Raw genomic sequence first — 26879 nt, 5'->3', positions numbered from 1 at the left:
TCTCAGTATACTGAAAAAATATTTCTTTTTCTCCTTGAGTTGTATTAGAAAAAAAGCCCTTTTCTGTCATCCCAGCTTGATATATGCCAGGCCCAGTAGGGGACGGGGAAATGACAAACTCCTGGGAGAATTTTAGAGGAAAAAGAATCCCGTCCTGTCACATGGGTTTTCTGGAAGAACAGAAAAAGAGGTGTAGAGGAAAAGCTTGGTAGATTCTCCACAGAAGCATCTAGAAGAGAATATGTGACATTCTCAGCTGTATACTCCCCCTGCTCACTTAATACCATGTTTGAGCATAAGGCCCCCTCTCGCCTGTCTTTCAGTGCATAAAACTTAATGTACTTAAAACCAGAATAAGTAGAATGTGACATATGCAAAATAACTACTAACTCAAATGAGTCCTGCCCTAGTTTGAAATTGAGAGCAGTGGTTGCTGGTGTTATATTTTTAAATGTAACTTTCTCTACATCATTCAGTATTTTTTTAAATGATGTTTTAACAGCTCCATCATGGGCATATGCCAAAATACATTTAAGTGTTTCTCTGTTGGTGGAAATTCAGAAGGTTTTTGTTCTCTGTGACAAATAATGTTTTGCCTAAAATTCTTACACAAAAACTTTTTTAAAAAATCATTATTTCTTTTTCTTTCCCCATCAGACTACTTATAAGATTATATCTCCGTTTTTTCTTTTTTTAATTTCATTGTGATGTGTCTAGGTGTGGATTTCTTTTTATTTTTTCTGCTTGAGATTTGTTGAGCTTTTTAACTCTGTGCGTTGATGTCTTTCCTCAGTTCTGGGATATTCTCAGTCATTACCTCTTCAAATATTGCCTCCGCCCTTTTTTCCTTCTCTTCCAGCATCTCACAAACCTGTGTCAGGCCTTATTGTATTCTTGATATAACCTACCCTCTTTTATGTATTTTTCATCTTTTTGTCTCTCTGTGCTTTGTTCCAGAAGGTTTCTTCTGACCTATCTTCCACTTTAATAATGCTCTCTTTATTTGTGTCTAATCCGCTATTAAACTATCCATTGAGCTCTTAATTTTAGTTAACTTTTCAGTTCTAGATTTTCTCTTTTTTCTTTTTCAAAACCTGCTGTCTCACTTTTTATATAGTTTCCAATTTCCTGCTGAAATTCCTGCTGAATTTCCTGCATGAACTGGCCCTCCACCGTGGTGATGGGGAGAGGTGTCTGGGTTGCAGGCTCTCCTCTGTAACCTTCCTGGGCCTTGTTGACGTTTAAGCTTGCTTAAAACCTTTCTGTTGTCTCTCATTTCTACGAGCTTTACATCTGACATCTTGACCCTAATGCTTCTGCTTATCTTTGATTATGTGTTGGAGAGTGTGTTTGAAAAATTTGTTACTGAATGAATTTGAAACCCAGGATGATATTACTTGCCTCTAGGCAGAATTTTTGTTCACTTCTGTCAGGAGCACAGGAGTACTAGTAACCCTGATTCCTTTAATCAAAATTCAAGAGTTGAAGTCCTCTGGGCTACTCAGATGAAATGAAGTAGACTTGTAGCTTATGGGAGGGCAGGCTGATTTCCAGTAGACAGTTACTCTTAGGTCAGCCTTTCATTGTCCTGGCCAAAAATAGAAGGTGGTTTATCAGGTTGCCTATCATGGTGGGCCCTGACATCTATCTTTTAACTCCCTGGTCTTTTGAGGCTGCCATAAATGCAGCCCCTCTTTCTGTACTAGTACATAGCTCTGGGCAGAAGCAAACCTAGTGTTGGGATTCTCTCCCTTTATTCCAATCTCGGCTAGATCTCAACTCAATACTTTACATCTTGTTCATCTGTAATGGTTTCATTACAATTCGAAAGTTGTAACCCAGTGTTTTCTCATTGGCTTTAGTTGGAAAGTTGTCCAAATCATGTAATCCAACGTTCTCAGAGGCAGAAATCATTATTACTCTCTGGGATAAATTCATAGGCATGGGGTTTCTCCACGTAAGACATATACACTGTGACGACTTGTGCGACATTTTGCCAAATTACTTCCCAGAAAAGTTGTTTTTCTTATGTGACTCCTTTGTTCTTTCCTCTCCTAGTTTTCTGTTGGTGTCTTAGAGTCCGTTCACTCTTCTAAGTGCTCCAAATCCTGTAGCAAGTTTTAAACTGTAGTTGCACATCAGATGTGGAAAACGTTGACTTTGTTTTTCTGTATTTGAATTCAACTTGATCTCTAGTCCCCATTTTCACTGATGATGAAAAAGAAAACTAATCTTGTTGTCTGAAGGAAATTCAGTTTCTTTGAATTTAAAACTGCATTCTCTGAAGTCATTTGCTCTGTTAAATCATGATTAAACGGGCTGTTCTATGTAAGCACTGCTCTTTCCCGTCAAAGGGTCTTCCTCTCCTGCTTCCCCTCTTGAATAACTCCTAGGAGCAAGCATGAACTGGCCCTCCACCGTGGTGATGGGGAGAGGTGTCTGGGTTGCAGGCTCTCCTCTGTAACCTTCCTGGGCCTTGTTGACGTGTCTCATTCCTCTCATACGTGTTTTATCCCCTATTCACTGCTGATACCCCTGGTCCTGGTCCTGAACCCCAGGCACAATATCTGCATATTCCATGCCCTCCATTTCCCTGACTCCCTTGATCTAGCCTTTTGCTACCATTCCTCTGGGAAATGAGGGAGCATCAGGATTTCTGGCAAGTCAGGAGCTGGCTGTGGGCACTGGAAACACTATTTTAAGTCTTCTGTCTGCCTACACATCACTCAACCATCTCTGCCCCACGGCCTGGGTATTCTGCAAGGCATTTTCCCTCCTGCAGAGTGCTAGGCAGTGTTGGGAGGAAGAAATTCTCTTTTCCTTTCAAAGTCCTTCTAGCTGGACTAAGAACAAAATTAACAGGAGATATTCACAGGAGAAAATCAGGTTTAGTTTTGTACCTATGGGGAATCCACAAGGACACGAAATTCTAAAGACATTGAGGCAACGCGAGGCTTCTATGAGCTAAGGAGGGTTGTAGGGGGCCTGAGGATACAAAGGGGAGGAAGACCACTAGCAGGAAGGAGAGAGGCGCTGTTTGGAAAACAAAGGTTGCCCTATTATGCAGATACATTGTTTTAGGTAAGGAGGAATCTCTGTGAATAGCTCTCATCCTCAGGATCCACATATGAGTGAAAACATACGGTATCTGTCTTTCTCTGCCTGACTTATTTCACTTAGCATAATACCCTCCAGTTCCATCCACGCTGCTACAAATGGCCAGATTTCATTCTTTCTCATTGCCAAGTAGTATTCCATTGTATAGATAAACCACATCTTCTTTATCCACTCATCAGTGGCTGGACATTTAGGCTCTTTCCATCATTTGGCTATTGTTGAAAGTGCTGCTATAAACATGGGGGTACAAGTGCCCCTGTGCATCAGCACTCCTGTATCCCTTGGGTAAATTCCTAGCAGTGCTATTGCTGGGTCACGGGGTAGATCTATTTTTAATGTTTTGAGGAATCTCCACACTGTTTTCCAGAGAGACTCTTAAATACTGAGAACAAACTGAGGGTTGATGGGGGGTGGGGGAGGTGGGTGGGAAAGTGGGTGATGGGCATTGAGGAGGGCACCTGTTGGGATGAGCGCTGGGTGTTGTCTGGAAACCAATTTGACAATAAATTATATATATAAAAAAATAGCTCTCATCCTGGTACGGGCTGTCTTTTCCAGTGTAAATTTAGGCAGTCGAGAAGGAGGCAAAGTTTTTTTCCTGAATCTGCTGGGTTTTTATTGCCTTTGACTCAAAATAATCATCGCACTAAAGTGGCCCATCTTGGAGTAGCCTGTCTTTAACCCTCAGGCAGCAAGCAAAACTCTTGCTTTCCTAGGTTCAAATCTATTTGCAGAGTTTCTCTTCCCAACCCGGACTCCCAACCGAGATGGTAGGACTAAACTAAACACCGCTCAGAGGAGGCCTGGCTTCAGGTCTGTCTCCCTTTCTCCGCTCTCTACGGACTTCGCCCCCAACCCACAAAGAAGTAGCCTCTCTTTGGGATTGGAAAGATTCCATCCGCCAGTGGTTCTAGACCCCGGTCGCATGCCCTTTTAAATCGAATCTGGATGTAGATCGGTTGAATCCAAGTGTCTGGGAGTGAGCCCAAGCACAGGTCGTTTATGAGTGCTCCCCAGGTGATCCCAAAGTGAGCCAGCGTTGAGACCCACGGCCATGTCACAACCTCCATCTTGTGTTTGCCTGATATTTCAAAGGAGGTTCAGACTCAGAAAACATCTTTCTCCAGCGCATGGCTAATGCACTTAAAATCCTGATTTTGAGACGGTTTCGGAAGTTAGTTTCAAGAGTCAGTTTCACAGTCACAACTGAAAATTAACACTTCTTTGCTTCTTTTCATCTTAGTTCTGACAGTCTTTACTCATCTCAAAGCTATGACTGCCTCTGGATGAAAGTGAAGCCAGAATAGAAAAGCAAACTCATATATTTCAAAATACATATTTTATTTGCCTGCTTCCTTATAGCTACTTTACTGCTAATCTAACCATAAACAAACAAGGCCATCAGAAAGCTATGTTCTTACTTTGACCTCATTTTGGCCCTGAAAACAATTGTCCTCATCTTATTATACTTGGATAAATGCTGTGGGCCGATGCCAAAGAGTGTTTTAAGAAACAGAATTGTGGAGCGTGTGGTGTTACTAAAGTAGTGTTTTGAGGGGACGGTTGACCAAGTTCCTCAGTGGAGAAATTTGGGCGGGGCGGGGGGGCGGGGACTTAGGGGCCAAGTGTCTGTACTTGTCTTTTAAACATACTTTAGACACTGCAGATGATTCCAGTAACTGTGTTTGCAATGACTGCCAGAAAGCCTGTGCTGCCTTTCTCCACACCTTTATTAAGCGTACGTTACGTACGTTAAGCTCACCCTCGGCATTATCTTATTCTGCTCATTTCCCCTTTGCTCTGTGTTCCCATTTAGTTCTAATTGTATTTTATCCCACAGCGCCCGCATTTCTATAGGATGTCCTCAAACCTTCTCAGAAAGATTCTCTACTATGCACACATCTCAGTACTCTTCCTTTAGTAGGGGAGGGAAAATGATTTTCCTTTTACCCTTCTAGGTTCTTGGCTGAGGTCCCCCCTGTTATAAAAAGATTCATAGGAGAAAAACAAATGTAAGTTTAATAACATGTATGCCTTCTAGATAGATGGGAGAGACCAAGGAAAACCGAGTAACTTCCCAAGGTGGCCCAAACCACCACCCTAAACACCATCATCAGCTAAACACAAAAGAAATATGGTGCAGAGAAGGGAGGTCTGTCAATGGTGGGTGGGGGGGGGGGGTACCAGAAAAAGCACAGTCAAACAAGGGTAAGGTTTATTATGGTGACTTAAGTGGGTGTCTTCTCTATTGATAAGAGTTTCCTTCTCTTCCTAGTACAGAGACGGAGACACCCTTACAAATGGAGCTTTCCCTTATAAATGGAGATTTCTCTTTTCCGAAGGGTAGGTTTTCAGAGCTTCTCCTGTGTCTGCTGTTTCTTAAAGATAACCAGCTCAAGGTAATCCTTGCGCCAAAGAGGCATATTTGGGGCGGGCAAATTACGCGCCCTTTCACTTTCTTTGCAGAACAAGGTGTGTTGCCAGCCTAGGTGTGCACTTTTGAGTGTGCGGCCCAAAGCCTTCATCAGATTTGCTCTGACATCAGCCCTGGTGTCTGGAGGGATGCTCACCCATCTTTTAAGTCTTTCTCTCCCCAAGTCCCTTATCTGTCCTTTTCAAAGTTATCTTTCTTCCAGTCACCTGGTACCACGTGGCCCCACATGGAGTCTCTACTTCCCTCCAGGCCTCATGTTCTAGGACAGAGTTCAGTAAACTTTTTCTCTAAAGGAACCGAACAGTAAATATATTAGGCTCTATAATCCAAAAGAAAAATTCAAGGCTATTACCTAGATGCCTACAAAGAAGAGGAAAAAACAATTTCCACAAATATTTTACCGATGAAATCCAAACTGTAATAATCATGAGTACAAATTTTTGGAGTTCATGTCTACTAATGAGGATAATGGAATTTTTGTTGGGGGGAGGGGTAACATGTTGCCGGTGTTCTCACCCGCACGTCCGTATGTTCATCTATAAACAGCATTCTTGGCTCTCGGGTTGGACAAAAACGGGCGGTATAATGTGCTGACCTCTGTTCTAGACCTTTCTTCTTTTTTTTCTCTTCCCCAAACATTCACCCAACCTGTACTTGATCTCACAAGGTAGCTAACCAGACCCTTAAATACACACATATATGAAGTGTTGATGGCTGATAATGGCTTAATGCCTTACCGCTTCTTTAGAAACTTTGTGCTTTTGCAAAAATTGTCTTCAAAGGATTATTTGCAAATCGATTTCCCGAAGCCTACAGAAAATGTGATTAGCAAAGAGCCAAAGTGTTATGCTGAGAAGATTACTTGGAGGAAACATCTTACTAGAGAGTTTTGATGTGGTCTTTGTTTTAATAAAACAAGCCCGGGCAAAATCAGCCAGCCAAGGAAATGCTTTTGGAACTGGCAACTTCAATCCCCGCTGGCATTTTCTGCATCTGTGAAAAATCACACTCCAGAGAGATGAGCCTCTCCTTTATCCTCCGCAAGGAAAGGCTCTTAATACCCAGACAGTTCACTTCCCAATCTGGAAGAAGTTGTTGTTTCGGTGTGAATTATCTCCTCGGCAACAAAAGAGAGAAGGGCTGCCTCCATTTAACAGACGAATCACTGGCCTCTGGGTCCGATTTTCTTGTGAGATATCTGTGCGCTGGATACAGCATTTGCTTTTTAAAAACGCAGCGCGGTCCTTACCCTTTTGGTATTTGTATGTATAGCAGAGGCAAATGGAACTCTGAGTATTAAATTACTGTACTGTGCCAGTTGAGAATTCTATGCAAGCCAGCCAGCTCCTTCCCCCAAATTGTATTTTTAGTGCGTAGCAGCTGCAAGTTCCCAGAAATCTTCCGAGCGGGACCACTTACCCCACCCAGTGCGAGAGCTCTTAGCTGCTGCCTGTTTTTGGTGATCTTGTTTGGGAGACAGCCGGGATACCTAGGAGGGGGTGGGGTCAGACACACCACCAGGTTGCTCCTGGCTCTGGGCTTAACGTGCACGTGTCTGCCCTTGACCAGTTCCCCTGACCCCTAACCCCCGATTCCTCGGCTGGAAACTGGGACGAGTAGTATCTACCAACGAGAGCTGCTCTGAGGGTCAGGGACAACTGGATTGTCCCAACGCAGCATCGATACGTCCGTTTTTTCGGCACGGGGCGTTGTTGGCCTGGATGGTGTGCCCAGTTCTTCTCCCCCATCCCTGCTCTGTCCTTTGGTCACTTGAGCACATCGGCATCTGCGCCATGGGGTGGCCGAGGAAGGGCGACATCCACGTGAGACACCCCCTTCTGTGTGTGAGGAAACGGTGTCAGAGTCCTCGTCATTTGAAAGAAAGGCACTGGAGTGAGTACATTGCGATTAAGCAAGCTGTCTATTGCTGAAGAAGTTGACAAGATCACCCAAATACCCAGGGCTGGTTGTACCCTGGGAACGAGATTTGCGGAAATTCTTCGAAGGATAACCCCAGGGATGGCGTAGAGTTTTCTAGGCTTTTCCTGCAAACGGGGTCTTGGCGTTAGAAGGTGCTCCGCAAACAGACCTGGCCGTCAGCTAAAGCAGAGCTGGGACCAATGAAAATGGCAGGTGTTTGAGTCTGAGGACCGAGGAAGGCAGCGAGTCCCGGGGAGGCAGGCCAGCTGGAATCATGAGAGGAGAAAACAGGGTGAGCCCTGGATCCCTGACTCATGAGCCACGAATTTGGAGACGTGGCCACCAGAGATGGGGGCCAGGGGGCAGCTGGGACCTATGAAAGCAGCAGTGGGTATGAGGCAGGCAGGAGCGGATATCTCAGCTCTAATACCCTCCGCGGTGACCAAGATCGCGAGCCACGCCGTGACATGTATGCACCCTGGTAGGAGTAGTCACTGCAAATCAGGAGACCGAGGGGCAGAAGAAAGACCCTGGCCAGTGGGGGCCTTCCTTCTGAAAACAGCACATCACCTAGTCCCATGGGCCACAGATCAGCAGAGTCTGTTTTCTAGCACCTTCTTTCCCCTCTACCCCTGGAGCCTGCTCTTTCCCTGGAGCCTGCTCTTCCCCCTCCAGTGGCCTCGCTCACCCATGATAACAAGGGTGCCGTCACTGCAACCACGAAACGTTTTTACTAAGAACCCACTACCGAAAAATCGTGTTTGCTTGCTCACTAGGACGGTACCTACAGAAGTCCTCAGGACTTCGCCTGACATAAAAAATTCTTTTTTTTTCAGAAAGAAAGACATGTGCTTTGAAGGGCGGGTAGGATTTGGATGGATGGAGGTGGTCCCAGGGAGGGCAGTTCAGAAGAAGGGACACACCGTCTGAACAACGAACAGCCCAGAGTCGCCAGGCCGTTGCATCTGTGGGGCATGTGGCTGGGACGGTACCGAGGAGGACTTGGGAGCGAAGGATGAGCCCGCCCTCAACCGAGGAGAGAATAGGGAGCCAACGAAGGGGTGTGGTGGTGGGGGGGAAATACCTACAACCCAGACGGACCCGTTGGCCCTTACGAGGAGAGGAAGTGTGGACGCTGAGAAGGCTTTGCATTTGGTGGACATTCTCCCTTCCGCCTCCCCCTCAGCTGGAACCGTTGTATGTGTTGCGCATCTTCTGTGCGACAGCAACAATAAAAGTGATTATTTTTAATTTCTGTTCTTCTCCTCTGTAATAGAGCTATTAGACTTTGGCAGATCCCTTAATATGATTATCATTTTTGAATGATTCTGAATGGAAATGTTTGCACTAATGGTGGTAATCACAGTTGAGTCTGAAGAACTTCACGTTCCGGGATCCCGTCCGCCCCGAAGCGCAGTCGGCTGTGGCCGGCAAGGCCGGGCAGGTGGTGAGGAGACCAGAGGGGAAGCGGGGCAAGGTTCGCCTCTTGGTTCTCAGTGGAAGGCCGGGTCTGGCTAAGCCTGCCACCCCTGGGGCAGCTCCCAGGTGGGGCTGGAAGATGGCCTGCTATAGCAGAGACCCGCTTCTCCCCGGGCGAGCCCCAGCGGCTCATCAGCGGCCAGGCGGTTCCAGAATTCAATTTTTTTTAACTTTTTTCCTTTAATGTTTATTTATTTTTGAGGTGGGGGGAGGGGCAGAGAGAGGGAGAGAGAGAGAGAGGGAGACACAGAATCCAAAGCAGGCTCCAGGCTCCGAGCTGTTGGCACAGAGCCCAACGCGGGGCTTGAACCCACAAACCGTGAGATCGTGACCTGAGCCGAAGTCGGACGCTTAACTGGCTGAGCCACCCAGGCGCCCCGGGTTGTTCCAGAACTCAAAGCAGTTGTCCCGCTGACCTCACCAGCAATGCCGGCCTGCCTGGCGGGGGGGGGGGGGGGGGAGACCCAGACCCAGTTTGATGTTGGCCACCTGCTGGGAGTCTTGCCCTGCCCCCAGCACTGTGGTCTTTGCTTCGCGGAGGCCGCCTCTGGTTCCGGCCTCCCTCGTCCACTGTCCTGTCAGGTGCCACCTCGCGAGAGAGCCGAGACATGGAATGGCGTGCTCTCTCTTCTTGACACACCAGCAGGTTTCTCACCGTGACCTTTCGGGGACCTTTCCACATGCTGCCACCAACGATAACGGTCACATATTTGTTCCACGTCTGCATTTCCTTAGGGCCGGTCACCTTGCCTTTCACCTTCAGCTTCTGACAGCCACCCAGGATGCATACAGAGGCCTGCTTTCCCGTGGCCATGGGCCCTGGTGCCACCCTGGCCCGGTTTCAGCGAGGAGGCCCTAAGGGACCTCTCAGTTCTGCTGCGAAGGATCCTGGGGCTTCTGGTAGAGAACCTAGCCGAATGTGCTGAACAGAGCTGTGACCAGCAGAGAGGGGCCCCGGAGCGGCTCATACTGTGAATTCCCTCCTTGCCACCACGGGTGAAAAATCTCATCCAGATAAAGCCAGTTACACTAAAATATCATGCCGCTTGACAGGGCATATTTCCCAAAGGGCAATGCGAGAGGGATCTGGAGGGAACGAGCAGCCCGTCTACCTTCCGTGACAGCGAACATTTCGTGCTTTGACGCCCTCCCTCCCCCGCTCCTTCCTCCACGTGTCTTCCTCCTTCTCTCGGCCTTCTCTGTTCTGCGCCCCTCCCTGTCAGCCCCAGCTGTGGCACACGCCCCTGCTGTCCTCGGCTTCCGGTCCGGGTAAGCAAGCCAGCATGTCCCAGAGATGTCACGGAGCCCTTCCCCAGCAGGGGCGGCTCAGCTCTGTTAGATTCATTCGTTTATTCAACAGTAGACAGCGGGCACCTGCTCTGTGCCAGTAAGGGCAGTAGGTCCTGGGAACAAACAAATTAGAGGGACAACTTGATGGCTCTGGGGGAGATGGCCCCACGGGATAGGTCTGCTGGCACCAACACAAATTCCTAAGTCCCTTCTCTGTAAACCTGGTTCCATGATCCTGGGCCGCACTCAGGGATCTGCATTTTCTTTCTTGCTTTCTTTCTGTCCATCTGTCTCTCTTTTTTTAAATGTTTATTTATTTTTGCAAGAGAGAGAGAGAGAGAGAGCGTGTGAGTGCAGCAGGGGAGGGGGGGGGGCAGAGGATCTGAAAGCGGGCTCCATGCTGATAGCACAGAGCCTGACTCGGGGCTCGAACTCACGAACCGTGAGATTGTGACCTGAGCCTAACTCAGACGCTCAACAGACTGAGGTACCCAGGTGCCCTAAGAATCTGCATTTATCTAAAGAGCCGTCCTGGTGATGCTGGTGCCCCTGGGCCAGTCTCAGAGAAACATTCTTTCACCCATGGGGTTGTGCCCAGAGCCACCCGTCCAAGCGTGTCTGTTGACTGACTGTGCCATCTGATGTCGGCTGCCTTGCTTGCCCTCGAGGGGTTAGAAAGTACAGCATCTTGGAGCAGGAGTTCATTATACGTGTCTGTGAAGGTTGGGAACTTGGCGCTGCTGAGCACGGGCTTTGGGGAGATTGCCTTAGCATACCCGAATTTCTTGATGTGCTCAGCACTTGCTCTCAAAATTGAGGTGGCCCGGGTGCTGCCTCATGTTCCCCCTCCTCTGCAGACCCCTGCACTTTGCTGGCATTTCTCTATCACTGGGGGGGGGGGGGGGGGGCTGGCTTTTAGCTCTCCCGGAATGACCCTCCCCTGCAGTTTGCCCCTCCTGGCTGTGTGATAACACATCCTCCACCCCCCCTGCCTCCCTCCCCCCCCCCCCCCCCCACCGATGGTAAGTAGGAGACAGCCTGTGTTATCATCACTGGTTGCAAAGAACAGAAAACTATCTAACACGGTTTGAGTCAAGGAGGTAGAACAGAATGACGCGGGGGGTCCCACGTGACCCAGGGGCGGAGAGCAGAGCCCGGGCCTGTCAGCTGATGGGAGGCCAAAGTCATTAGGCAGTCCCTTGCCAGGGCCTCACACCCCCACCGGACGTCTGCGTCCTGCCTCCGCACAATCGTGCACTTACGCGGGGGCCCCTGCAGCTGCCCCAAAGTGGCGCCCTGAGTCCTACAGACGAATGAGACCAGCAGCCTCCTGATTCCAAGTCTCAGGAATACCGTGATTCGGTGGACCCAGTTTGGGGTTTGGTGCACATTCCCGGTTTAGGTAACTGAGCTCAGGGAGGGTGGGCCCGCAAAGTGCTTTTCCATTCTGGGGGGGGGGGGGCGGTCAGCTGCCTCTCCCTGAGGGGCGCGGGGCTGGGAGAAAATGAGCAAGTGACGTGCTTCCTTTCCCTGGTGTAGCGGGCATGGCAGAGGGTGGCGTCCCATATATAGAGGTGTGATTGGCATATGATTTGTGGAGACAACATTATGGATGGGCCTCACAATGAGAGGGCAAAGGAACAGCATTCACGGAGCCCCTCCTGTATGCCGACTGTATCTCTTTTCACAGCAGTACTCTGTAGGGACTTCTCTGGGGTCCAGAGCACTCCGTTAACATCCCATAAGTACGGTTTCCAGTGGGGTGGTGCCGACATTCACACCAGGCTGATCAACTCCGAGCACTGATTTTTCCAGTGTTCCAGCAAAAAATGTGTGCTTAATAAATGGCTGTAATGAAAAGAGTAACAACCGAGAGATGTTCCATGGAGTCAGAGATCTGGACATTAAGGTGAGAGTCAGGTTCAAAACCAGGAGCCACTGAAGATCTGACATTGAGGTTTATGGTTCGGCTCAAGAGAATTCCACCGAATTAATACTTCCTGGTGGCCCCAGTGGGGTTTCACCTGCCTGCCTGTCTCTTTTCTCGAGGAAAGCATCTCAACAGCATCTCTGGCCTTTGACAGTGTGGGCGTTTGCCGGCTCCTCTCCAAAGACTTTTCTGGAGAGTACAGTGCAGCAGAAGGGCCACGGTCAAGGACTTTGAAGTTTGATGGGTCCTCAGCCCTACCCTGTGTCACCAAATATCCACGGGCCTCAGCTCTTCCGTGGCGATGGCCCCACCTTCTTCCCAGGGCTGTGGAGGTTTTTAAACGAGACGGTGCCTGAAGAGGGCTTTGCCCTTGTGCTTGAGGCTCCTTAATTGCTTAATAAATGGCTGTGATGAAAATAGTAACATTAATCATAGTACATAATATTATTAGTATATAACAATATTAATTTGTTATTAGACTTAGAGTTGCTCGAACACGGGAAGTATGTTGTGTCTTTCTCTCCCTGCTACAGCACTGGTAAGAGGCCTTAGATATGGTAGGTGGGAGAAAATATTTGCTGAATGAATTTATTATACGGGGTACCCATAAAGTCTAGAAGCAGAGGCGAAAGGGCAGAGTCCAGGATCGGCTGGTATGACCCTGCAGTACACGATGTAATACTATATAATACCAGACAATATGTAATGTATCGGCATGCCGTCTGTCCTTAGAAAGCGTGGTTCTGTGCTTCATGGGGAATTGCAGTGAACGTGGTAGATTAATACCGCAATCCTGTCAATTCCGCACATACGTCCTTGATATTTTGCTTCAGACGGTGTCTGTCTCTGATTTTCGGTGAGCCAACTCGTGCCTTTGGCCTGCCCTGGAAGACAGAATGAAGGGGATCAATAGATACAAAAATAAAGACTGAGTCTTTGTTTCCGGACTTGATGGTCACGGGCCACCCTGCCGATCCTTTTCGTCTTTCCTGCTGGGCATCCCCTTCTCGGCGGGCGGAGGCGGTCTCTCTGTGGGCACCAGTGGCCTCCTGGATGAGTCTTCTCCCTTCTCGTTCCTCACCTCTGAGCTTCTCCGCAGCTGCCCAGGGATGCGCATCCCGTCACATGGCCGTTGCCAGACATACCATGAGAATCGTTCCCGTGTTTGCAGACCCCACGTGTCATGGGAGCCCATCCTGTGCAAGCCACCCAGAAGCTTGGTTGTCGCTAGGTGGTTTGGGTCCCCGAGTTGGTCTGAAGCTCAAACAGAGCTTTATGCAAAGAGAGCGTGTGGGAATCGAGGATTTCAGGGAAGCTACTTGATTTGCCGGAGTGAAACCCAGCACCTGTTGTGATGGCTTCTGGTTTTGTCACCTGAGTGGCTTCAGCTCCCCCTTTTTTCTTCATAGAGACGTAATTACCATATAACGCTGTGTAAAGCGTACATGTTGACTTGATACATTTATACGTTGCAGTATATTATATATTGCATATAATATTATATATTGCATTATATATTGCATATATGTTGCAATATTATATATTGCAATATGATTACCACCACAGCATTAGCCAACCCCTCTGTCACATCACGTAATTATCATTTCATTTTGTGGTGAAAACATGAAAGATCTAATCTCTTAGCATCTTTGAAGTATATGGTACAGTATGCTTGACTATAATCACAATGCTGTGCATTCGATCTCCAGAACATACTCATCTTGCGAGTTTAGACCCTTTGACCAGCATATCCCCCACCCCACCCCCAGCCCCTGGCAACTACCATTCTACTCTTGGTTCCTCTGAGTCCATACATAAGAGACAACCTACGGTGTTTGCCTTTCTCTGTCTGACTTCTCTCACTTAGCGTGATGCCCTCAAGGTCCACCCGTGTTGTTGCAAATGGCGGCATTTCCCGCTTTCCCATGGCCGAATGATACGTCGGCTGACTGTGACTTCGTTCTCTCTCCTGCAGGACACCAGCCATGATTGGCTGCTCCTTCGTGGTCAACAGGAAGTTCTTTGGTGAAATCGGTCTCCTTGACCCTGGCATGGATGTGTATGGAGGAGAAAATATCGAACTTGGAATCAAGGTTTGTGCATGGCATCCTTTCCCCCTGGTTTATTCGTGTTTGTGAGCACCGCCGCCTGATCGTCCTTCGTGTGTGTTTTAAAGCTCCTTTAGCTGGTGAGTGGCAGGATCGTTCACCCATCCCCCTCTCCTGAGGATGTGCCAGCCCGGCTGTCCCAGGGGGAACGTGGGGAACCCTGGGCTTTCCCTTCTCCAAAGGTTGAACAATGTGTTTCACGCCTTGGTGACCCAGCTTGGACCTGAGCTGCAGAATTCGGTCCCCACATCCACCCAGTTTTGACTCTTCCATTAAATGTTTCTTAAATTCAACTGTCTCCTTAAGTAGTATCCTATCGTATACATGTCGACGATTCAGGTACCTCATGGAATCATAAGATGCCAGAAGAGAGAAGGACCATGTTCTGTGGGACCCTTCCTTTCCTTAGAAATGCTTCTAAGGGGGTGGTTAGGGAAGGGTAATGATAGAACATTACCCAGATCAGCTTCACTGTTGAGATATTTTGGGTACAGTTGACCCTCCAACAACGTGGGTTTGAGTTGCACGGGTTCACTTACATGCAGACTTTTTTCGATAAATACAGTACAGTGTTGTAAATGTATTTTCTCTGCCTTAGGAGTTTCTTAATCAGGTTTTTTCCCCTCTGGCTTCCTTTGTTGTAAGAATACGGTATATAATACACATAACACAAAATATGTGTTAATGGGCTGTGTACATTATTGGTAAGGCTTCCGCTCAGCAGTAGGCTGTGAGTAGTTAAGTTTCTGGAAAGTCAGAGCTTGTACATGGATTTTCAACTGCACGCAGGTGGGTGGTCAGTGCCCTGAACCCCTGTGTTGGGTCAGTTGTACTGTGCTTTGCTCAAGATTTGCTTTGAAAAGCGAATTCCAGTGTAGAAAAAATAAAAGTTGAACACACTGATGCATTCCGACCTCTTTGTTTTAGAGTGAAGTCAAATGAACCCCAGCCAGGGGTTTGGCTTGGGTGGCTCCTTGAGGACCCAGTAACCACTGAACTGGTATGTCTTCCTCCATACCACAAAGAGCAGGTGGTCGTTGTGTCCCTAGCTGGAGCCTCTGTGCCCACTGTCCTTTGTCCTGACCCTTTTCATGCCTGAGCCCCTGAGAATCAGGCTTGTTAGAAACAGCTCAGGACACAATACGAAGTTTTTAAATATATTGACTTTCCTTTGCTTTCCTCTTCTGCATTCCCGTTTTTGTTCTACCAGGCGGACACTCAGTCTGGATCCCCTACCCTCCTCAAAGCCTGCTCTCTATTTGACTCTCTCATCCCTCACTGCCCAATACCTTCCACCAGCCCCTCGTCTGTACTGAATCCCCCTTTGTGGGACGAAAGGCGTCATGCCCTCGTGATGTAATGACCTCCTGGGATACATGAGTGAAAGGGGATGGTGAGGACGTTCCCTGGATCCTAAAATCGCTCCCTTTTGGAGACTGCAGACTCTTCCTGTGCTGTCAGTGTCAGCCTGGGTTCTTTCCTCGATGGAATTTGCATAGGATTTCTTTGTAAAGCCCATCAATTAAAACGCCTATGAATATGATATTATAGCGAATACATTTGTCATTAATCCGTTTGGAATTTAATTGAAGGAAAAGATCTGGACCCAGCACGATGAACTTGGCCTGTGACTCAAACCTCTACCCGTCCTGTTCCCGTCCATTTCTCCTTGTTCTGTTCTGCCGCTTTGTTTTCTCTTTTCTTTTCTTTTTTGTTTTAAAGTTCTCACTGACCTGTAGCCTGCCATAGAATTTACTTACTTATTAGGAGTGTTGGTTTTCGTCGACCTTGCCCTCAGTAGATTGCCCTTTACGGGGCCCCGATCTTTGCTGTTTTCACCTTTGTGTTCCATGCATGTAGAACCATGCTTAACACATGGCCCGGTAGGTGTCTCTTAGGTTAATGCTTGAATGTCTGTTAGGAATCTGTGATAACTTGTTCCAGGTACCTATCTGCAAAGGAAATGAGCTGATGGGAGCCCTGCCTTGAAAAAGTTAACCTTTTTTTTGTTTGTTTTTAATTTTATTTTTATGATAAGAGATTTGAATGTCTCTATATGCTGTTAGAAGGAAGCCGGTGAAGGGTAAGACATCACCAAGAGAGGGGAGAACCAGATGATGGGGGGGAAACACTGCCCCTATGTGACCAGGCACATAGGTAGAGGAGTTATGGGGACAGGAGGGACTCTCGGATTGATTGCCACTGCCTGCTGTGTTCTGGGGGAAACAGAGGCGGTGACAGCAGAATTCACGGCTAAGGCTTGCTAAGACGTTGGTCTCCCCACGTTTGCAAAAGTATTTGCCTTGCAGTGACTTGGAACTTGCAGAGGGCAGCGTGGGGGGCTCTGCCGGGCTCCGTGGAGATGGTGGTCCTGTGTGGCTGGCCCCAGCCATGAAGGGGGCAGGGGGTGTGTTGGCTTCTACCCCAAAGCACAGCCCGAGACACCAAAGCCGGCTGTACCACCATCCCAGGGGCCAGTGGGTCCTACTCTGCACGCTCCCCAGGAACAGGCTAGAGTGAACGGCCCATGGAGTCTGCTCCCAGTCCTGGCTTCCCTATGGTTCAGCTCCTGGCTGTTCTCTGCACGTCTTCATGAGCACTTCAGATGGATCGAGGCATGGATCCCACCCTCCTGTGCACTTACCTGCCGCTTACTGTATACCCAGGCATATCCAGCATCCACGCTGGAGGTGTGGGATTGTTTATGCCGTATTCCCGTAGATTACGTCGTCCTGCCAGTTGTGAGCTGACTCCACAGAAGCCTTGGTTTTCTGCCAGTTCTCTTTTTTTTTATGTTTATTTATTTTTGAGAGAGAGAGACAGAGACAGAGTGCGAGTCTGGGGGGGGGGCAGAGAGAGAGGGAGACACAGAATCCAGAGCAGGCTCCAGGCTCCGAGCTGTCAGCACAGAGCCCGACGCAGGGCTGGAACTCATGAACCGCGAGATCATGGCCTGAACCGAAGTTGGACGCTTAACCGACTCAGCCACCCAGGCGCCCCCCCCAATTCTTTTTTTTTAAGTTTATTTATTTATTTTGAGAGAGAAAAAAAAGCACGAGTGGGGGAGGGGCAGAGAGAGAGGGAGAGAGAGAATCCCAGACGGGCCCCATGCTGTCAGCACAGAGCCCAATGCAGGGCTCAGTCCCACGAACTGTGAGAGCATGACCTGAGTAGAAGTCGGACACTTAACCCACCGAGCCACCCAGGCGCCCCGGTTTTCTGCCGATCCTTAAAGCAGGAGTCGAGTGCTGTTGGTGCCATAAAGACCAAGACCTGGGTTCAAGGTCCACGTAGTTACTGTCTACGTGGTACTCTGTGGTTCTCAGGGTGTGGTCCCCGACAAGCAACATCGACCTCATCTGGGGCTTGTTACAGATGCAGATTCCCAGGCCCCATTTCGCACCTGCCGAATCAGACACCCTGAGGTGTGGCTCAGCAACCTGCCTGGCGACAAACCATCCAGGTGATTCTATTACACACCCAAGTTTGAGAGCTGCTGGTCTACACCACAGCCTCAGCCAGCTTCCTGGTTAAACACATGCCTTTTCTCAGAAAGTAGCTCGGGTGAGGGTCCACACCTTTCAAGGCTGGGTGCCCCTCACAGCCACTGCAGGCCCTCAGGGCGCCCTTCCCCCTCCCCTCACCCGCAGCCCACCTTAGCCGTCAGCACCTTAAGTCGTCCTTAACTTCAAGGGCAGGTGTCTGGACCAAGTGACTATAAGGTTCTTGAGGACAGGGCTCCCTTTTACATGAGGTCATCGATGTAATCTATTTTACAAACTCTGTTCATTCTCTTGCATTTTGTGCTATTTCATGCTGTTACGGACACAAATTAGATGACAAAAAGGGGCACCTGGGTGGCTCAGTTGGTTGAGCATCTGACTCTTGGTTTCAGCTCAGGTCATGATCTCATGAATCAGGAGCCCCACGTTGGGCTCTGCACTGACAGCTTGGAGCCTGCTTGGGATTCTGCCTCTCCCTCTCTCTCTCCCTGCCCCTCCCCGGCTTGCACTATGACATTCTCTCTCTCTGTCTCTCTCAAAATAAATAAACATTTAAAACAAACAAATTAGGTGAATAATAAATACATTGTTAAGAAAGCCATCCCCACTGCTTGAAAAAAAAAATCAGAGCTTTGTTGAATATACACACACCTGTATGGAATTTTCGTTTAGTGCCCATATACAGTTATACACATTGACCTGTAAGAAATGACACATCTCGTGCTTTAGTTAAGTAGGAAAATTTTAATACGAGCACGCTGTCTTTCTTTGTGATTTTTTTTTCACCAAGAAATAGGTCCCCCTGCAATCTTTCTAACTGTTCTTTGAAATTTTTGTTGTTGCCTTTTCATTCCATCCTAAGTGAGTAAGGATGAATCACGAGAGTCGGCATGCAAAGTCTCACTGTGGTTCAGGGAAAGATACTAGCAGGGTTGACTCCAGGGCCGTTGCTCAGGTGGAAGGCAGCTTGCCTGTGACCAAAACGATCGATGCAGGGAAGGGGTGGGGGTGGGGGGAAGCTCTTCAGGACTGAGAGAATAAATGAGATGAGAAATTGAAAGGTTTCATCTTGTTCTGAGTAACATTAATCAGAAACTATTAACAAGGCATATTATAGCAACATATCTAAATGGTAAGAGCAAAGAAATTCTCCAAGGAGAGAAGACCACTTAGATTCCTTTTAAGTGGTGTAAAAAATCAGATGGCTTCAGATTTCTCCAGTATGTCCGACTTCTCTGGGAAGAGAAGGCACTGTCTTATTCTGAAGCCTTGTAAAAAAGAGTGACACACAAGTTTACCGAATCCTGTTGGGCACAGCCGTCCCTAAAGGGAGACAATAGAAAGACATGATCAGATCCTCTGGCTCTCGGAAAACATCTTTCCTTGGTCAGAAAGCTCAAGAACTAGATACAAGGCAGAATTCCTGTGTGTGTGTGTGTGTGTGTGTGTGTGTGTGTTGTTGGCAAGTATTTGCCAATTTGTGGCAAGTATCCTTGCCTGCTTCGGATTCTGTGTCTCCCTCTCTCTCTCTGCTCCTCCCCCGCTTATGTTCCCTCTCTCTCTCTCTCTCTCTCTCTTTCTCTTTCTCCTTCTCTCTCTCTCTCAAAAAATAAATAAACATTTAAAAAATACTGTACTGTATACTTAAGTATTTGCTAAGATCTAGAGGGTGTGGGGAGGCACAGCTGGGATAATCTTCTTACCTGGCTCAGTCCAGCCTAGAACCTTCCCTGTGGTTCAGCTTTTGCAGGAGGCTCCACAATGGTCGCAGCTGAGATTCAGACCCATCACGATGAGTGATGGCAAAGGATGGATGTATTTTCATTTGCTTAGAGTCACGATAACGTTCTTAAACAGCAGAGTTTGACCTGGCCGCCACAGTTGCCGGTGGCAGAGTACGTAATGGCCCCGGGCCACACCGTTTTCCTAAGGAGTTTGGATGCCATTGTCATGACCCAAAGGGCCCAAGGTTGGCAGCCCCGCCATCTTGCCCAGTCCAGTCCACTTGAACTCAAGACACTGAAGACCTGCCTCGTCACCCATTTGGACCTCCCGGGCTCAAGTCTGCTGTATCTATTAAATGTTGTGATTTGGGTAATGGTCACTCCTGGGGGAACCAGACCACTGGTTCGATTTAGTTTTCCTGATCCTTAGAGTGTATGAATCTATTCCCCCTTCCCCACTGGCGTTGGTCATGTCTGGCCATGCAAATGACTTCGTAGTGCAGGATTAGAGGGTGTCTGCGATAAAATTCAGTAACTACCAGTGTGATCAGTGTGAAAAGACAGGCTGGGAGGACGCTATGGGAGAATCTAGCAAGGGAATATAACTTAGTCTAGGGATTGGGAAGAGCTTGCCTAAGGGAGTGATATTTAAGACTTTAAAACTAAGGTGAATTGAAATAGGCAAAGAAGGCGTGTGGGAGAAAGAATGTTCGAGGGAGTTTCAGTTAGACGAGATGCGTAAGTCCTAGAGAGCCACTGCACAGTATAATGCCTATGGTTAATACTCTGTTGTATACTGGGGAGCTCAGGTGGCTCAGTCAGTTAAGCATCCGACTTCGGCTCAGGTCATGATTTCGCGCTCTGTGAGTTCGAGCCCCACGTCGGGCTCTGTGCCAACAGCTCAGAGCCTGGAACCTGCTTCGGATTCTGTGTCTCCCTCTCTCTCTCTGCTCCTCTCCTGCTTATATTCCCTCTCTCTCTCTCCCTCTTTCTCCTCTCTCTCTCAAAAAATAAATAAACATTGACAAAATACTGTACTGTATACTTAAGTATTTGCTAAGAGGGTATACCTTGTGTTTTTTAAATTTAATTAGCTTATTTTATTAGGATAGACTTGACCTATGTCACTGTATACATTTACGTTTTACAGTATGATAGTTTGAATTATGTATTTTGTGACACGATTACTGCACTAAATTTAGTTAGCATCCACCATCTCATATAGGTACAATAAAAAGAGAAAGCAAAAAAAAAAAAGTTCCTCATGTTGAGAGCTCTTAGGATTTACTCCCTGAACTAACAACTTTCATATAAATCCTAGAAGTGTTGACTATAGTCATCGTGCTGTACTTGTTACGTCCCTAGTACATATTTATCTTATAATTGGATGCAGCTTTATTTTTAATATCTTTTTTTAATGTGAGAGAGAGAGAGAGAGAGAGAGAGCATGAGCAGGGGAGGTGCAGAGAGAAGGGGAGACACAGAATCTGAAGCAGGCTCCAGGCTCCGAGCTGTCAGCACACATTCCTGATGCGGGGCTTGAACTCATGGACCTTGAGACATGACCTGAGCCAAAGTCGGATGCTCCATGCACTGAGCCACCCAGGCGCCCCAATACTTATCGTATAATTGGAAGTTTGTACCTTTTGACCACCTTTCCCCCTCACCCCTTCCCCTACCTCTAGTAACCACAAATCTGATCTCTTTTTCTAAGAGTTTGTTTGCTTGTTTGTGTGTTCTTAGATTTTGCATATAAATGAGATCATGCAGTCTTTGTCTGACTTATGTTATGTAGCATAATGCCCTCAAGGTCCATCCATGTTGACACAAATGGCAGGATTTCCACGTTGTTTTTTTTTAATGGCTGAATAATATTCCATATATATATATATAGATATATATATATATCTATATATATATCTATCTCAACTTCTTTATTCATTTATCTGGTGATGAATACTTAGGTTGTTTCCACATCTTGGCTGTTGTAAGTAATGCTGCTATGACCATGAGGGTTCATGTATCTCTTCAAGTTCGTGTTTTCATTCCATTTGGATACATTCCCCAAAGTGGAATTGCCAGATCATATGGTCATTCTGTTCTTCATTTCTTTGAGGATCCTCCATACTGTTTTCCATAGTGGCTGCACCAATTTACCTTCCTACCAGGAGTGCACAGGGGTTCCCTTTTCACCACATCCTCGCCAACTCTTGCTATCTCTTGTCTTTTTGATGATGACCATTCTCACAGGCAGGAGGTGATAGCTCATTGTGGTTTGATTTGCATTTCTCGAATGACGGGTGATATTGATCATCATTTCATGCACCTGTTGGCCTTTCGTGTGTCTTCTTTGGAAAAATGTCTGTTCGGGCCTTTTGCCATTTATTGATTGTATTTTTTTATTATTGAATTGTGGGAGTTCTTTATAAATTTGGATATTAACCCCTTATCATATATGTAGTTTGCAAATATTTCCGTAGGTTGTCTTTTCACTTTGTTGATTGTTTATTTTGCTGTGCAGAATCTTTTTGGCTTGACGTAGCCCCCACTTTATTTTCTATTGTGTCCCTTGTGCTGTAAGCGTCAAATCCAAAATATCATTACCAAGACCCATGTCAGAGAGCTTTTCTTCTGTTTTCTTCTAGAAGTTTCATGGTTCTGAGGCTTACATCTTCAGTTAATTTTTGTGAGGGGTGTAAGCTAGGTGGCTAGTTCCATTTTATGACATGTGAATATCTAACTTTCCCAGCACCATTTATTTAAAGAGATGACCTTTTCTCTTTTGAGTATTCTCGGCTCCCTTGTCAAATATTAGGTGATTATATATGTTGGGGTTTATTTCTGGGCTCTCGATCTTTTCCATGATCTGTCTGTTTCATGCCAGTATCACACTGTTTTGACTGCTATAGTTTTATAGCATAGCTTGAAGTCAGGAAATGTGATGCTTTCTCTCTGAACTTTTTTCTCAGGATTGTTTGGGCTGTTTGCGGTCTTTGGTTCCATATAAATTTTCATATTTTTTTCTACTTCTGCAAAAAATGCCATTGGAATCTTGATAGGGATTGCATTGACTCTATAGATGGCTTTTGGCGGTATGAACATTTTTTTTAATGTTTATTAATTTTTGAGAGAGACAGAGAGAGAGAGAGAACAAGTGGGGGAGGGGCAGAGAGAGAGAGAGAGAGAGAGAGAGAGAGAGAATGCAAAGCAGGCTCCAGGCTCTGAGCTGTCAGCACAGAGCCTGACACGGGGCTCGAACCCACAAACCATGAGATCATGACCTGAACTGAAGCCAGACACTTAACCAACTGAACCACCCAGGTGCCCCTGGCAGTATGAAGAATTTAACAATATTAATTCTTTCAATCCATGAATGGGGGCTATATCTTCATTTATTTGTGTCTTCATCGATTTCTTTCCTCAGTGTCTTAAAGTTTTCAGAGTAGAGATCTTTCGCCACCTTGGTTAAGTTTATTCCTAAGTATTTTATTGCTTTTGATGCTATTGCAAATGGGATTGTTTACTTTATATTTTTTGGATTTCATTGTTAGTGTATAGAAATTCTACTCATTCTTCCCTGTTAATTCTGTATCCTAGAACTTTACTGAATTGATTGATTAGATCTAACATTTTTTTTTTGGTGGAGTCTTTAGTTTTTTCTATACATAAAATCGTGTCATCGGCAAACAGAGAAACTTTCGCTACCTCCTTTCCAATTTTGATGCCTTGTATTTCTTTTTCTTGACCGATGGCTCTTGCAGGGACTTTCAGTGGTTGAATGGGAGAGGTGAGACTGAGCACACTTGTCTTGTTTCTGCCCTTAGAAGAAAAGATTTCAACCTTTCACTATTGAGTATGATATTAGCTGTGGGCTTATTATATATGGGCTTTATTATGTTGAGGCACGTTTCTTCTGTACCTAATGTGTTTAGATTTTTTACCATGAACAGCGTTTGGTCAGATACTTTTACTGCATCTGTTGATGATCGTATGATTTAAGTGTTCTTTTTTTTTTTTTTTTTACCTTGTGTACTTTATTTTTATCTTTTAAATGTTTATTTACTTTGAGAGAGCACAGAGCTCAACACGGGAGGCTTGATCCCACAAACTGTGATTTTGACTTGAGCCGAAATGAGGAGTTGGACACCTAACTGACTGAGCCCACCAGGTGCCCCAAGGATTCTTTTATTTTAAGTTTATTTATCTTGAGAGAGAGGGAGCACACCTGTGCCTGAGTTGGGGAGGGGCAGAGAGAGAGGGCGAGAGAGAATCTCAAGCAGGCTTCTCACTGTCAGCACAGAGCCTGATGCGGGGCTCGATCCCGTGAACCGTGAGATCATGACCTGAGCCAAAATCAAGAGTCGGGTGCTCACCCGACTGAGCCACGCAGGTGCCCCTGATTTAAGTGTTCTTATCACAAAATAATAACCATGATACTAACAGTAATAAGAATTAATAATAGTAATTAATTAGTAATAATTAATTAAGAATGTGGCAGGAAATTTTGGAGGTGATATGTTTCTAGCATAGGTTGTGGTGATGGTTCCACAGGTATATACATATCTTCAGACTCATCAAGTTGTATACATTAAATGTGTACAGCTTTTTATATGTCAGTCATACCTCAGTTAAGTGACTTAACAGAGAGAAATGATATTTTAGTTAGAGTAGTATGTGCAAAGGTTTGGAATCCTGAGAGGGAAATACTCTTGTAAGTAAGAATTTGGCTTTTCTTTAAGGACCAGTGTGAACATTTTGAAAAAAAATGTTTTTGAAAAATAAAAAAGATATATATACATACACATACACACACACACACGTGTGTGTGTGTGTGTGTGTGTGTGTGGTCCCACATACCCATCACTCAGCTCCTTTGAAGAGATTTAAAGGAAGTGAGATCATCCAAGTATTTGTTTTTTAAACACTTATTTATTTTTGAGACAGAGCATGAAAGGGGGAGGGTCAGAAAGACAGAGGGAGACACAGAATCCGAAACAGGCTCCAGGCTCCGAGCTGTCAGCACAGAGCCGGACGCGGGGCTCGAACTCACGAACCGCGAGATCATGACCTGAGCCAAAGCCGGACGCTTAACCGACTGAGCCACCCAGGCGCCCCCAACTATTTTTTTTCAATAAAGGATCATTACGACTGCCGTGTGGAAAATGGATTGTAAACCTGAGTTAGATTCAGAGGAAGAAAGCCTCAGTGCGGGAGCTTGGACTCTGGTTGGTTGGAGCAGTGGGAGAGAAATGGGCAGATTCAGAAAGTAGAAGAGACAGCGTATGAGGAGGGCTGAGTATCTGAAGGAAATGGCGGAAAGTGTGGGGGTGGGGCTGACTCCCACGTTACTAGCTTGAACAACCAGGAAATGCCCTTGCTACTCTGACATAAGGAACACCACCGGAGGAGGTTTGGGAGAAGTAGAAAGGCAGTGCGTTCTGTTCGGTTTCTGAAACACTCAAGTTCATCCAGCAGGTTGTTGGCTCTGTAGGGATCACGCCAAGGAAGAGAGGCCTAGGCCTGAGTGCGGGGGGGAGGGGCCTGGGCATCTTCGGTCCGGGGATCACATTCGAAGTCGCTAGAAGGAAGAGGTTGTGTAGAGAAAGACAAGAAAGGATAGGACACAAGTCCAGAAAAAAAAAAAATCAACATTTAAGGCGTGAAAGGAGCAGCTGGAAAGGAGACTAAGAAGGGGGCACAGAATAGGAGAGAAGCCGGGAGAGTGAGCTCATGGCAGGCGAGAGAAGGCCACCTGTAATCACCCAGGGTTGGTCCTAGGGACAGGAGGCATGGGGAGGAGGTGGGGAGCTGAGCACCACTGGGGAGGTATAACAGCACCTGGTGGGTGGCCGAACCTTAGGAATGAATGAGAGGCGAGTGTGAAGGAGGCTTCCCGGCTTTCCCGGCACCTGGGCGGATTCACGTCGTGAACACTGGCACAGAGGAAGGTCCGCGGGTGGAGACTCGAGGAGTTCCATTTTAAAAACTTTGGGGGTTTAAAAACGCAGCGGCCTGTGACCCGGTAGTGAGATATCAGAGGGAACGCGGGAGTAGGATGGGGTCCCAGCCAAGAGTGTGAGTTGGTTGGCGGGGGGGTAGGTTCCAGCACAAGTGCGGGGTGTTCACTGTGGCCCTCGGGGTCTGTGAGGTGCTTTAGGCGTGGGCTGACCTACAGGAGCTGGGGCAGGGTGACTCCTTTTGTGGTTTGAGCCAGTGGCTTATTGAAGAGTTAGGAAAATAGTGTGTTACTATTGTTGTTTTTATTGAAATGTAATTAACATGCAGTGTCCTATTAATTTCAGGTGTATCGTGTAATGATTCAACAAATTCCATACATTACTCAGGGCTCATCACGATAAATATATTCTTGGTCCCCTTTCTCTATTTCGCCCATCCCCCTGCCCACCTCCCCTCTGGGCAGCCCCCAGTTTGTTCTCTATATTTAAGAGTCTGGTATTCTGTTTGTCTCTTTTTTATTTTTTAAAAATAGTTATTTATTTATTCATTCATTCATTCATTTATTTAGAGAGCGAGCACACACACAGATGTGCATGGGCAAGAAGGGGAAGGGGAGAGAGAGAAAGAGAGAGGGAGATAGAGAATCCCAAGCAGCCTCCATCCTGTCAGCACAGAGCCCAGTGAGGGGCTCGAACTCATGTGCCGTGAGATCATGACCTGAGCCGAAACTAAGTTAGTCACTTAGCTGAGCCACCCAGGCGCCCCTGTCTCTTTTTTATTTTGTTTGTTTTGTTTCTTAAATTCTGCATGCGCGTGAAATCCCACGGTGTTTGTCTTTCTCTCTCTGACTGACTGAGTTCACTTAGCATTATGCCCTCTTGTAATGGCATAATATTACACATGGCTGTAAATGGCCAGAACCTACTGGATGGGAGAAGGTATTTTCAAACGATATATCCAGTAAGAGGTTAATACCCAAAATGTATAAAGATTGTCAACACCAAAAAAGCAAATCATCTGATCAAAAAATGGGCAGAGGACCTGAATAGACATTTTTCCAAAGAAGACATTACAGATGGCCAGCAAACACATGGAAAGATTTTTTTAACTGCGTATTTTTGGGAAAAGATTTTAGTTTTTTCAGGATGTTTAGAGTGTTTATATCTCTGCTCCATACTCTAATTTCACCCAAGTACATGAGTTTCCTGCCTCTCCTCCCGTCCCACCATGCTTGTTTCTATGGCACCTCCCAAAAGGAGATGGTGAGGCCCCCACAAACTATCAGAGCAACAGCCAAGGAGCCACCTACCTGTAAAGATTTAAAATCTGCAGTGACACCTTGCTCTTATCACTGCTGGGTGATATTCTCACCATGGGGCAGGATAGTGCTTTATAGGGCATGGAAAGAGCAAGAGA

At 46.7% G+C, this 26879-nt stretch overlaps 1 protein-coding gene across 3 annotated transcripts in view; it reads left to right on the top strand.

The window, feature by feature from the left end:
• Positions 1-26879, top strand: part of GALNT17 (polypeptide N-acetylgalactosaminyltransferase 17) — a 439855-nt gene that overhangs the window by 313201 nt on the left and 99775 nt on the right. For all 3 annotated transcript variants that reach the window (XM_015069888.3, XM_053213855.1, XM_053213856.1), the window contains one exon: positions 14146-14263. In XM_015069888.3, coding sequence (XP_014925374.1) covers positions 14146-14263 — 118 coding nt within the window. The remainder of the gene's footprint in view (positions 1-14145; positions 14264-26879) is intronic.

This window comes from Acinonyx jubatus, chromosome E3 (genome assembly GCF_027475565.1).
Source record: "Acinonyx jubatus isolate Ajub_Pintada_27869175 chromosome E3, VMU_Ajub_asm_v1.0, whole genome shotgun sequence".
NCBI classification, from domain to species: Eukaryota; Metazoa; Chordata; class Mammalia; order Carnivora; family Felidae; genus Acinonyx; species Acinonyx jubatus.
Note: the sequence above shows the minus strand (reverse complement) of the source record. Positions and strands in the feature narration are given on the sequence as shown.